The 14,145-nt window shown below is 33.6% G+C and overlaps 1 protein-coding gene across 6 annotated transcripts in view; it reads right to left on the bottom strand.

Moving 5' to 3' along the window:
* Positions 1 to 14,145, bottom strand: part of LOC128993643 (zinc finger protein OZF-like) — a 107,981-nt gene that overhangs the window by 19,402 nt on the left and 74,434 nt on the right. Inside the window, exon 6 of one of the 6 annotated variants that reach the window (XM_054417681.1) lies at positions 7,754 to 8,886. The exons of 4 other annotated variants lie outside the window; for them this stretch is intronic. In XM_054417681.1, coding sequence (XP_054273656.1) covers positions 7,870 to 8,886 — 1,017 coding nt within the window. In that variant the 3' untranslated portion in view covers positions 7,754 to 7,869. Of the gene's footprint in view, positions 1 to 7,753; positions 8,887 to 14,145 lie in introns of those variants that run through there. One more of the 6 variants, XM_054417677.1, reaches the window with a different exon arrangement.

Here is a 14,145-nt window from a genome sequence, read left to right as displayed (position 1 = left end):
CTAATGTTAATAATAAATACACAAAGCGTACAAGAAACTATTTGGTTCCTACATTGTTTAATAGTTTGCCACAATGTATGCAAGAAATAAAAACATATAAATTATTGTAGGTAAAACTAAAAAAATTGTATATGACCAAGTAGTTAACGTTTTTAGAAAACTCTTATTTATTGTTATTGTTAAATCATAGTATATAATACAAGTTGTGTCTTTTGTTGATTTAAGTTGCTTTTATTCTTTACAGAATTTTACATATATATATATCTTTTATCAACTGTTAAAAATATAGTTCCTGTTTTATTATCTATACTTATTTAATAAGCAAGCAGGTTTTTTGTGACAATTACTCCTCCGAAACTACTGAACCGATTGACTTTTATGTTATAAAGTTTGTTTCGGCTGTTATTATTCCTTGTTAGATATCTATTTGTTTGTGGAATGTTTGTAATCTGAAAGTATATACTCATGTTAAATAATTTTAAGAAGATTCCTTGCATATTAACACTTGTTCTTATTTTTTACATTTATTTATTTTTGCCCCTTCAATATTTAAATTGTTTGTAATCATGTAAATTGGGTATGAGCCAAATTTGTTATTTTTTAAGAAGTAGGAAATATATTTTTGCACAGTTAATAGTTCACACTGACTAAAGACCAAGATAAAGATGGAAAAGACAATTGGTATTAAAAGAAACCCTGCGGACAAGCCTTTTTTTAAGGCTTATGCAGTTTGGTATTGTAAATTCATTGTATATGTGCTGTACTAAGTAATAAATAAATAATAAATAAAAAGTGCAATAAAACACAAAAACACACAAAAAACAATAAAACACACACACAATAAAACTTTAACCTCGTACCAATCCTTATATATAATTAAACGTGAAGGCGATTTCTACGAAACACTACTCCTCCGTTAATAATGGACGGATTTTTACAAACGACGTGTCAAAATAAAGTATTTTTTGTGTAGACGCCCCCTTTCTCCAATTCCTGTAATAAAAATCCTCGGGCTTTGCCCTACAGGCCATCACAGTTGGAGTTTCTTCCATAAGATTAACATGGGGGGATCTAAATATTTAATTGGAAACTTTCTCCCCACTAATTTTGAGGGCTGGGCGTATGAACTTGATAGAGGTGTCCAAAGAAAGGTCTTGGTCTGTAGATGAGTTATCAAAAGAAAAACGAACTAAATTCGCTTAGGGCTCTGCCCCAGAAGCCCTTAAGATCCCTCCACAGATTTGTTTACATTTTGGCCATGTGAATAATACTTTTTAATGAAACAGCTGTTCATTTTTAAATTGTATTTCAAACAACACACATTTATTGGGAGTTACTGAATTCTAAAGATTCTACCAAATAAGTATTTGCAAAGTTATTTTCTGATTTAAAAATTGATTTTCTTCTTTATCATGTCATGTTTTGCAATATAACGTTCCATTACGAAATCGGTGGATATTCCTTTTTGTCATAGCAATTCTTAAATTATTTCTTATTGAACTATCTTATAACTATTGTACCGGTTGGTGTCTGCCTTTTTCACCACTTTTGCCTACATTTTATCATATTATTCTACACATATCAAATATTTATGTAAAAATATCTGCTCTTATCGTGTCTAATAATATCCAAACATAGAAACCTTGCCTAAAATTGTACCCATCTTGACAAATTATTTGCACCTGCCTATATTACGGACTTTGGCACACTGGGTAGGTAACATCATTGAAAAATGACACGACATTTTGGCTGTAAAATATGGTACAAAGAGAAAATACTATTTAAGCAGCTACTGTCATGACAGAAAGATCATATTCCTTTTAAACTAGATCACATAATCCTTTATAAGATACGTTGATTAACAATATGTAAACGTCAATATACACGTAACAGCCAATTTACAGTATTTTTGCTTTTTGGAAATGTCCCATTGCTTTGTCATTTGCATTATTTGTTGCCAATGAAGCCGCAAGACCATATCAACAAAGAGGCCCCTAACAATTCAAGAATAAAAGCCAACTTCACTTCAAGTATTCCACTACACATAACATTCCGTAGAGAGATTATATTGACAACTTCAAGTTATTAATAAGGCTGAGACAACTAACTGACATCCCCCATGTCAAGGAATTCCAGCTTTAACAGTAACCCCACAATCAATTTCTCAAAACTATGCTAAAGGGTTCACTCATTGGCACAGAAGTACAATATGAACTGGCGTGATGTGAAGAAGGAAAAATCAAACTTACACTGTAACGGATATACCTCCCTTTGAAGTTAGAAAATGTCTTCCCGAAAAATATTATCATTTGAAATAAAATCATAGCCTATAACACTGATGAAATCACGGAAGTGTTTAGCTTCAAAAGATCCGCCAATACGATTTTAATACTATTTAAAGGTTCTTCCATAGGAAGAGATGCCATATAACATACTAATAATAACTCCGATGGCGTACGGTATGGGAAATATTTTATTCATTGAATGATCAACCATATTTGGCAACTAATGCAGTTAATATCATTATTGTTTTTACACTTAATACTCTTTAAACAATGCTAAATGCTCAAAATATGTGTATTTCACCCAATTAATCGCAGTTAGATGAATTAACTTAAGCCTTGAAAGTAACTGTCGATTTCGACGGGTTTCACCTAGTTTACTTTATTTCTTGTTTCTTGATCCCACCAATTTTAGCGAATTTCCCTATAAGGTATAAGCTATTACGGTAGGCCACACAAATTGACCTAGATCAAGGCCCCACTAGAAAAAAAGACCATGCTGCAGGATCCATGACGTCACACTAGTGGATAGATATGTTGATAGATTCACTGCAATATCCCATGTTTTAGGTAAATAAGCTGGCTGTTTGTCAGATTTAAGAGGTAAGATTTTAGTACAACTATCCACTCTGTGACGTAGTGTTATGCGGCCCCGCGCTGCAGCATGGTCTGTTTTTCTAATAGGGCCTTGCCTTGACCTGAGATAAATTTACTTATTTTAAGGTAGGCCTATTCATATCTTCTTATATTTTTGTAAAGGGTTGTTTTTAGTCAAAGATTCTGAATCATCTACATACCGGGTTTTCATGATTCTTTAGTTAAAAGAAAAATAATTTTAAAAGGAAAGTTGTATTAAAAATTGCTTCAATAGGTCTATAGCCTACCGTTCCATTCAAAATGTTTATTGGATTTTCAGTTTTTAGGAACCTATCCTTCAATTTTTTTAGTCTAGCGGACGACAATAATATCTCATGTTTTTTTTACGTGCAATATAATTTTACTTAAAAGGAATTATGTTAAACAAACAACTCGGAAGAATGTGCTATTGCAAAATTCTCCTCCCCCCCCCCTAATTTTTGATACTTTAGTAGACAGAACTATTGAAGACGGATTAGATATATTTTTGTGACAATTATTTATTTATTATATGTATCTTTTAACAGAACAAGTATTTGTTGCCTTGTTAGTTTGTTATTTGCTATTTAAGTTTGACGATGTCTATTACAATATGTGTATCATGTAGAAGAAATAAAGAATTTGTCTTGTCTTTAATGCACCTTCTGAAGAAAGATTCTTTCTCAACAGGTTTATCAACATATTTCACACTACTGGAGAAATGAGAATATCGACAGTAGCATTATACGAGGTACGTTCGGAAAGTAAGTTCCTTTTTTAAATTTCTCCGTTCCAGCGCTGCGATTGGCATTTTAGATGTTTGGGCTGTGTATGTGCATATATTGGCAAGCCTGCCCTGGAAATTCGACAACAATCAGCCGTGTTTACATCCGGTTTTGAGCATTTGCCTCCAGCTGAGACTGCCAGCTGAGACTGCCGCCGACTGTGAAGTGCGTGCTATAATTCGATTTTTAACTGCTAAAGGTATGAAAGCCATTGAAATTCGTCGAGAGATTAGTGAAGTGAATGGCGAGAACATTATGAGTGACGGAATGGTAGACAATTGGGTAAGGGCATTTAAAGATGGCCCCACTAATGTTCATGATGAGCAACACTGGGTACTGGTGACAGTAATGACGGCAGTAACGTAGCTTAGTTAGAAAAATTTAAAAATGTATATCTTGTTAAGACTATAGTCTGGTTCTTTGTACCCAAAAATGTAAGGCAGCACTAATTTCATAGATTTTTAATTTAAGGGTAAATTGATTATAGCAAATAAAAGTGTGCTAAAACAATTAAGTATCCAACAGAATTAGATTTCAATGTGATGACCCTAGTGATAACTTTAAGCTATGCAAGGTTGTAATATACATGAAGTTTTTATACATTATTTAAAATGACAAAATTCAAGGATCGAATGCTCTGATGGTAGCGAAATCCGTCAGTATTTATAAATATTGTCCCATTGTATCGTAAAAATGGAAACTGCAGAAATAATAAAGAAATTAAACTTTTAAAATGAAAATAAATGTAAGGCTTTTGGCAAAATTTCACTATGATAATTTTGTGTTGTAACATGATATCTGTGTGACTGTTAACAAATGTTTTAAAGGAAATTTTAAGTCAGCAAAACCACTTATTTTGCATCAATTTATTTTATTTTATTTTGTGCACAAACTCCAGCCTAACACATAAAGCAGCAATTAAATTTTTAATACAGTATGTGAGTTGAATACAACATTTATGATATATACAACTACTGATCATTTGAATGAAGCAATTTAACAACCAACTGAAATTAAGGACTACTCTTCTAAAGAATGCTGTGATAGGTAGAATGTTTAAAAAGATAGGGACATAATTTACATAGTGATTTTTTAGGTCTAAATAAACAGACCATTATGTACAGAATAACACTTTTTTCAAATCACTTCTTTAACCAGATATCTGCCATTTTGTATTTTTGATTAGATAGATATTTAATATACGATATATCTAGGACTTACCCCTTAAGATAAGGAAATAAATATATTAGTAAAAGTTTTAAATATGAAACATAATTCAATGTGGGCTATTTATCCAGGGCAGTTTTGTAAACCTCACAAGAGAGCATAATATAGTAATAGTAATCGAAAGGGACTGGTATGATAAGTAGGCGGTAGCAATTCAAAGATCAAAATGATTATGTAAAAAACTAAAAAAACACAAAACGGCGTATATTTGGTTAACAAAACTATTTTAGAAAAAAGTTTCATAATGGCTTTTTTCTACATTTTGACCCATAGAACCATTTCCTGTAGTTTGTCCTTGTTTATATTGGACACTCTGTATAAACTAGGTAATCAACAAAATTAAGGCCTAGATACATCACATGCAGATGCATACATACAGATGCATACATACAGATACATCACAGAACACAGCTGCTGTGCTGTGTGATGCATCCAAACAATCCGAGATCTGATTTATAAATTCAAATGTTGATCTTCCACCAAAAGGTAGTTATGATAGGGTGGTAGTTTTTGGGATCCCCTTTTGTTCCCTTCTTATGCAAAGATTTTAATTCAGCTCTTTTTAGTTGGTAAGGATAGATACTCTCATCTAAACATAGATTTATTATAATCGGACAAATTCTGAATCAACCACTTGACTAATCTCTCCAATTCTTTTGTAGAAAGAATGATAATTTCAAAAGGAAAGAAATGTCAAAGCTCTCTACACTTAAAACTGGGATCTCCAAAATCAATTTTTTTACTTTCTCCCCCTATACTATAGTATATGGAGAAAGTATTGTTTTCGTAAAAATTTTCGAGTTTGAGTTTTGAGTGGATATATTCGTTTTGGGTCCCCCTGGACCCAAAAAAGTGGTTTTCGAAGTGATGTCTGTGTGTGTGTGTGTCTGTGTGTGTGTGTGTGTGTGTGTGTGTGTGTGTCTGTGTGTCTGGATGTGTACAGAGCTAGAGACTACATCTGTGGTCCGATTTCGATGAAATTTGGTATGTAGGTTCTAATCCATGGTATCTCCAGGCGTTTTTTTTTCATTTTTTTGAAATTTTTATTTTTAATGGGGATTTTCCCATAAAAACCCATAAAAAACCAGAAAAATCGGATTTTCTCAAAAATGGCCCAAACGATTTTGATAAAAATTTAGTATGTTGTAGCCCTTTAAATTCTGAATAAAATTGTACAAACCCCATATCTGTAAAAATTACGGTTCAAAAGTTATGGTCAAATATGTTATTTTCCCATAAAAACCCCATAAAAAACAAAAAATAGATTTTAGAAAAAATCCTGTTTTGATTTAACATAGTATGTTACAGCCCTTACAGTTTTGATAGTTTTTTTAAATTCTTTTAGAAATTTTTTTAATGGGGATTTTCCCATAAAACCCCATAAAATAATGGAAAAATAGGATTTTTCCAAAAATGGCCCGAACGATTCTGATAAAAATTTAGTATGTTATAGTCCTTTATATTCTGAACAAAATGGTACAAATACCATTTCTGTAAAAATTACGGTTCAAAAGTTAATGTAAATTATGTCATTTTCCCATAAAATAACAGAAAAATCGGATTTTCCCAAAAATGGCCCAAACGATTTTGATAAAAATTTAGCATGTTATATTCCTTTAAATTCTGAACAAAATTGTACAAATCCCATTTCTGTATATTTACTCTCACCGCTTACACATGATAAAGGTTGTTGACAAACTTATGGGAGAAAGTATGTGTCAGATTGCTGATACCGTTTATTTCTGACCTCTATAAATCAAACTCTCCGCATTTCAACTTCCCAAAGTTAAAAAAATATTGTCTTTCTTCTGAAATTCGAATTAGCGAGGTTCTACAGTATTATTTTAGTGTAATTTCATAATTTGTGCTACTGTTATTGGTTATATGTTTAAGGGATGATTTATATTTTGTGATTAGATCATTTTATTTGGTTAAACTAAGTTTTAAATAACTGAAATAACAAGAAAGAAATTGTAAACAAAAACAATCTCTACAGTGCACCCAGAACTAACAATAAAATTAGCTTTTCCGTAAGGATGAGAAATCTACTACATCAAGATATGTACTTCATCCATGGGAGTATGTTTCATCTATATTGTGTAGGTTTTCTAATAAAAAAAACCAAAGCTTAATGAACAACTCAAAGAGTGTACACAACAACATTACCCTTCCCTTAATTTTTGATACCTTAATGGATCAGCTGTTTAAATAAACATTCATTCTCATTTTAACAGCTGATCCACGTATTAATACTGAGATTATGCAGGTACTCGAGTTTGAATATTTGGTAGCTAATCAAACTAATCTAAAAGGTACGATTGAAATTATGCTTCAATTGGATAAATTATGTAATTAAATGTCCATGATAGTTGAGTGCAATTTACTTTTTGCAATCTATATATAAAGCCAAAAGTAACCATGAACTTTTGAGAAAACTACAAGTCACACCCCCATAAACCATATACTTAAAATGTTCGTCATGACGAGAAACCTTGCGCAAAATCATCCATTATTTCATAAATTGCCCTTGGAACTTTCCATTTACCTAATGTTAAAAATACCTCAGCTGCTATTATTTGTTTGTATTACCATTACTGTATTCTGTTTTGTTTATTTCATCTAACTTAACCAATCAATAGTTTTATTAATACTACATAATGTAGTAAAACGGGGTGGAGCCCGTGGGTAACAACTAGTTTATCTAACTTAAATTTTCAGAGCTGCTCAAAACAAATCATGTGATTAAAAATTCCCATCAAATTTACAAAAAAAAAATGGATTAATCAAAAATTGAAATAAGACTTTAAAATTTAATGGAGTGTTAAAAGTTAAAAACTACTGCTCACAATAATAAAAACATAGTTGAAACAAAAGTGTTTTATCAATGCAAATTACAATTAAATTGCGCAGATTACATTGCGAGATATTTTAACATATGAAAATATATCATGAACCTTACTTTACAATCCATGAGTTGACAGATGAGTGTTTAGTTGGGTTTTCCTAGCAAAAGTCTTTTTACAGACAACACACTTGTGATTCTTGATAATCCCATGGACAGCCATGTGTTGTTTGACATGTGTTCTTAGTTTGAACGTTTGACCACATATATTACAGACATGAGGTCTGGTATCTTTATGTGTATTCTCATGCTGCTTTAAATTATGTAATCGTTTAAATAATTTTCCACAATTTTGGCAGGAAAACTTGTGATCATCATTGTGTACAAGCATGTGTGTTTTCAGTGTTGATCCATGTTTCATTGCTTTACCACAAATTTCACAGCATTCAGTTGTTCCAGAGTGTAAATTTATATGTACAATCAAACTACTTTTAGTATAAAAAGTATGATCACATAGTGCACATATGTATTCTTCTCTTTGTTGATGTGATGTTTGAATGTGATGTTTAAGTTGTTCTTTGTAATAAAAAACTTTATGACATTCAGCACATTTGTATTGATCTTCTCTTGAATGTACCATATCCGTATGTACTTTAAGGTTTTTTTTGTGGTTAAACCCCTTTCCACAATCTTTACATCTAAATAAAAGACTTTCAATCTTACGAAAATGGACTGTTTCAATATGAATTTTAAGGCGATGGGTAGAGATTTCTTTTTTACAAATATTACAAGTCTCTTTTTTATGCGCTCTCTTCGGTTTGTTTGTTGAATGTTGTTTTTCCATATGACCTTTGAGGGTATTTTTCACTGTAAATGCTCTATTGCAGATATCACATGGAAACAATTTAAGTCCTTTGTGAACCTTTAAATGTTTTTCTAACCTGCACTTGAATACAAATCTCAGATTACAAATGTTACAAGCAAATGGTTTATTGCTGTCTTTACTAGTGTCATCTTTTTCATTAGAACGTTCAATTTTCTTCACACACATTTTACAGGTTTCACATTGACACAAGATACCGTCTTTTATTCCTGTACATACTTCTCCAGGTATTGTAACAGGGGTATCTTCATCCTGCAACATTTTCCATAGTTACTGAATGTGGATCTGTATCACAATTTTCTTTTCCATCACCATTTATAAAATCAAACTACACGGTAAAGTGTTTGTTAATCAAAAAACCCTCCCTAAAAGCAGTATAAACCCTACTTGACATTCAATCGGGAATCAAACCACTATAGCTAACTGCTAGAGAGAAATATTGTAGTTGATTAAGGCCGGGCGCGCACTATCCCGACCACGACCACGACCACGACCAAACGTCCGACCAGTGGTTGTCATTTACCATTCGACCAGAGCACGACCCGACCAAGGCAACGAATGTTTTACAAACTTCAGTGTCAAGATGATTGTTGAAGAAGTAATTGTTATGGTGCATTTGTATTGTAAGTACGTTAAGCGAAAGAAGAAACTATACTGGATACATCCAATGTTAACTGTCAGGTCTGAAAGGACATTTTGCAACATTTTATGAAGAGGCACGTCAATATGAAGACAGGTTTCAAAAGTGTCAAAATCCTGCGACATTTTACCAAATGAGACACTTCACAGACCGGCGCAAAAAACTAGTGCTCACCGTTTGATTGATCTAGGAATACTGGGGGTTGAGTGGTGTACTGGTCGGGTCGGAGGCAAGTCGGGGGTAGTGCGCGTCGTCCCATTACATTGTGTGCTATTTTTGGCTGCAACGACCAGCGGGTCGGGCCCGACCAAACTGGAAAATTTTGGTCGTGCGACCAGGGCCCGACCAGGGTCCGACCAGTCGACCAGTGCGCGCTGTTCCATTTATTCCTATGATAAAACTGGTCGTATCCGACCAGTCGGAGTCGTGGTCGTGGTCGGGATAGTGCGCGCCGGCCCTAAGCTGAACAATCAGCGGTTTTAAACAGCAGTGCACTGTTTTCACTATGGGCCTATTCACACTGGGCCACCATGGTGGCGACACTGGTGGCCGGTCAAAATGTGCATTGACCACCAGCTCAGCCCCCAGTGCAGCTGCAGCCACAAAGCTCACAGTTGGACGTAAAAGAGGCAGGTGCATAGCGTATATTTTTTTTTAATGTGCAAACATAGGGAAAACATAGTTTTTGGGCTCATCCGTTTTTAAGAGAGTAACAGACAGGCTTTTTTCACTCACCTAGACCCTAGAAATAACCCTGACAAGTTTTACTCTTGAAATTTTTATATATAAATCAATACATTTTGGTTAATATTAATAATACATTTATAACTAATATTATAATAATGATAATAAATAAATAAATACGCATAAACACACAAGAATGAGTGTTTTAAGTTGTTGTAAATATCGTCTAAAATAACAAGCCGTCTTGTGGATCAAAAATTAAGTTAATTTAATAGTAAAACTGATAGAATGAAAAACTTAGATTTCTGTATACATCTTACTTCATCAAAATATAACAAACAACTAAACTCTGTTGCCAAGGAAACATCATATGTTCTTTTCTAACATAACTATTATGGACATTATAATATGAATAAATTACATCTTTAACACACCCCCGTAATGTCCATAAAACATTTTAGAAAAGTAAGTTTTTGGTTAAGAGGTCACCATCCCAATGAAAGTTCTCATTTTAACATGTTTCAATGATGATAGGCCCTTTGTTAAAATATCAGCGGTTTGTTCTTCTGTTGGAATGTATCTGACAGTGATCTGTTTCCCAGAGACCAACTGTCGAACATAATGGTATCTCGTCTCAATATGTTTAGAGCGATCGTGGAACATTGGATTGTTCATAAGTTTAATCGCACTTTGATTGTCCACATGTAGTATAGGAATAGACTTTTCTTCAATTGCGCCAATCTCTTTCACAAGACGATCTAACCATACAAGGGATTTACAGGTCTCGCTAGCAGCAACATATTCTGCTTCCATTGAAGATTGGGAAACACACCGTTGAAGCTTACTCTTCCAAATAATCTCATCAAGATTGCCATTCAAAAATGCTGTTTTAACATCAAACTGTTTGATAGCAAGATTGTACTGAACTAAATAGCCTAACATAGTTCGCATCGTCTTAAACTGAGCTACAGGGCTGAAAGTGTCACCATATTCAATACCAGGACGCTGAGTAAATCCTTTTGCGACCAAACGCGCCTTGTAACGAATGATCTCGTTCTCAGAATTTGTTTTCAGTGCAAATACCCAGCGATTATCGATGACTTTTCTTCCTTTTGGTTGATCAACCAAATCATAAGTTTTATTTTTGATTAATGAATTTATTTCTTCATCCATAGCGGATTTCCAATCGACTACATGCTCAGATCTAATTGCTTCATCATAATTTTCCGGTACTTTGTTTGTAAGTATTGCAGAAGCTAAAAGCTCATTTTTATCTCTGTCACTGACACACATGACAGAATCATCTCTATAACTCATAGGTATTTTTATTCCATCACGTTTTCTCAGGTTATAAGTCTCCTCTTGTAATATATCACCTAGAATAGCGTTATCATCAATAGGACACAACATGTCTTGCTCATCAGTATCATTGGTTCCTGGATACACAATATCTTGCTCTTCTTCATGGAATATATTGTCCTGATTACTGTCAACAAGCTGATTTCTGGTCTCATCATTTAGAATTGATTGCCTACTGTCAAGGGGATCATGCTCGATATCATTGCTACTCTCTTCAATGTTAAAGTAGTGTTTATCATCGTTATTGTTTATTTTCTTCAAAATAAAACATGATTCTTTTGGTGGAATGACCTTAACAACCATATTATACAATTGATTAGCTGTATTAAATATAGCCAAAGCAATGATTGTTCCATTTTGAGAAAACACCCATGACTTACCATTGTTTTTCACAGTCTGGTGAATGCCTTTTTCACCTGCTTTCCTCACAGAGAATAAGTTACAAGCAACATCAGGACAGTACCAAACATCATCGAAATACCTGTAAGTCCACTGTTTACCATCAAAAACCATAACGTCTATTTTTCCTGACCCCAAGGCCTGAATATGAACACCTTGGCGAGCACTGTCCATCTTTTTAGGAGTATCAAATGGTTTGTAAGTGGCGAACCAGTCCCTGCGGTTTGTCACATGGTGAGAAGCACCACTGTCAACAAGCCAGTTGTCACATTCACTGAAAAATGACTTATCAATTAGGCCTACCTCTAGATTTGATCGAGTCATCATTGCAGCATTTTGTATCTCACGGGTACATTCATTTGATTTAGGCCTATGCCCTTTTGTGTGACACTTAAAACAAATTACACCTGTTCGACAGTTTTTAGATAGATGACCATTTTTGCCACATGAAAAACATTTTATCGCTCCTAATTTTTGCAAGTCTCCCTTTTTGGCATTTTTGGCTCCCATATATTTTGGCTGTTTAGAACTTACTTTTATTTTGGAAACCATGGCTACTGCTACATCCATCTCGTCTCTGTCCTTTAGACGTAATTCAAAGTTGAGACATTTCTTCTGTAGAATGTCCCATGTCTTCACCTCCCTTGGTGAGTCGTGCCAAGTCACATATATGTGATCATATTCCTTTGGTAGAGTTTGAAGGAGTCGAGCACACAAATCGTCTTCATTAATAGGCTTACCGTATATTGTTAATTGGTTTTGGATTTCGTCAAACTTTTCCAGATGACCATTCATCCCAAGGGTAGGTTCCCAAGAAATGTTATGGAACTTATTTCTCAATATGTCAATATTTTCAGTTGACTTGACATCATAAATGTGGACAAGTTTCTCCCACATCTCTTTTCCTGTAGAGCAATTGCTTACTCTAAGTAGAGGATTCGTCTCAAGGGATAAAACAATATATTTTCTGGCTTTTGCATCATTTTTTGTCCAATTTACCAATTTTTCGTCATAATTTGGTGTACCTGCTGTTGGTTTTCCAAATTCTCCACTAACAATTCCATAAACTCCTTCACATTCTAAGATTACCTTCATGACTATTTTCCATGTTGTAAAATTCTCAGCCCCTCTTAATTTTTCAATCTGTTTTTCATTACTCATCATTCACTATTCTATTTAACTTCTTCTCAATTAATTTAACCACTCTGTTCTGCTACCATGTTGGAAATATCGTCTAAAATAACAAGCCGTCTTGTGGATCAAAAATTAAGTTAATTTAATAGTAAAACTGATAGAATGAAAAACTTAGATTTCTGTATACATCTTACTTCATCAAAATATAACAAACAACTAAACTCTGTTGCCAAGGAAACATCATATGTTCTTTTCTAACATAACTATTATGGACATTATAATATGAATAAATTACATCTTTAACATAAGTTTTGATGAGCAAAAGGGACGTCTGAAAGATAAATTGTCAGGAAAATCTACGAGACTGCGGGACAGCATACCTCCAGAAGACAAACTATTGCTAACGTCAAGGTAAATGAAATAAGACATAGTTAATATACCATTTATTTATTAATAACACTGTAAAACCTTGACACAATGTATACATTGCAATGACGAAAATATGTTAATGAAATAGAGTAGGACATTTTTTTATATCATAAAAACGTTTCCCCATATTTATTACCTAAACAACTTCAAAAGATTAGTAAACTAGTAGACCGAGTAATGCCCGCTGGTAGTGACTGGTGGCGCTGCCAGTGGCTCCAATGTGAACAGTCCGATAAGAAACCATGGTGCGACGTGGTGGCGCCACCAGACTGGTGTCTTTCAGGAACGGAACCTCAATTACAGGCTTTGCCTATAGAGGCCCTATTTATTTTCTCTACGTTAGAATTTGTAGGTCACGCTTATTGTACATACCGTAGCAGATGTTCTTTTCGTGTTTAAGATGATTTACTTTTGTTTTCTGTATTTGTCATATGTCAGCCTGGTGAGAGCAACGGACTGAAAGTAGCATGATTATTTAAAACCTTTATAGTCGTAATCAACTTAATTTGTTTTGTATCTTTTTATTAATGTGAATTTATTATGCAATAATTGTGACCTGTGTATTATATGTATTCGATCTGAAAGAGAAAATAAACAAACATTCTATTCTTTGTAAATCGCAACCCCGAGCAACCGCATTTATGTGTGAAAAACCGAGTGCGTTCAAAAAATTTGGGTTCATTCTTATTCAGATGTATTACCATAGATAAAACATAATTCCTTAGTAGATTTCCCATCCTTATGGAACAGCTGAATCCAATTTTATTGTAAGTTCTGTCCGGTTTTCTATAGATGTCGTGTTTTGTTTACAATTTGTTTCTATTATTTTAGTGTTAGTTTCTCATTATTTGTGTCTCACTGTTTCG

The sequence above is a fragment of the Macrosteles quadrilineatus genome, unplaced genomic scaffold (genome assembly GCF_028750875.1).
Source record: "Macrosteles quadrilineatus isolate MER2022 unplaced genomic scaffold, UCM_ALF_1.0 Scaffold_4__1_contigs__length_99947679, whole genome shotgun sequence".
Taxonomy (NCBI): domain Eukaryota; kingdom Metazoa; phylum Arthropoda; class Insecta; order Hemiptera; family Cicadellidae; genus Macrosteles; species Macrosteles quadrilineatus.
The sequence above is the reverse complement of the archived record's forward strand: the minus strand, read 5'-3'. Positions and strand labels throughout refer to the sequence as shown.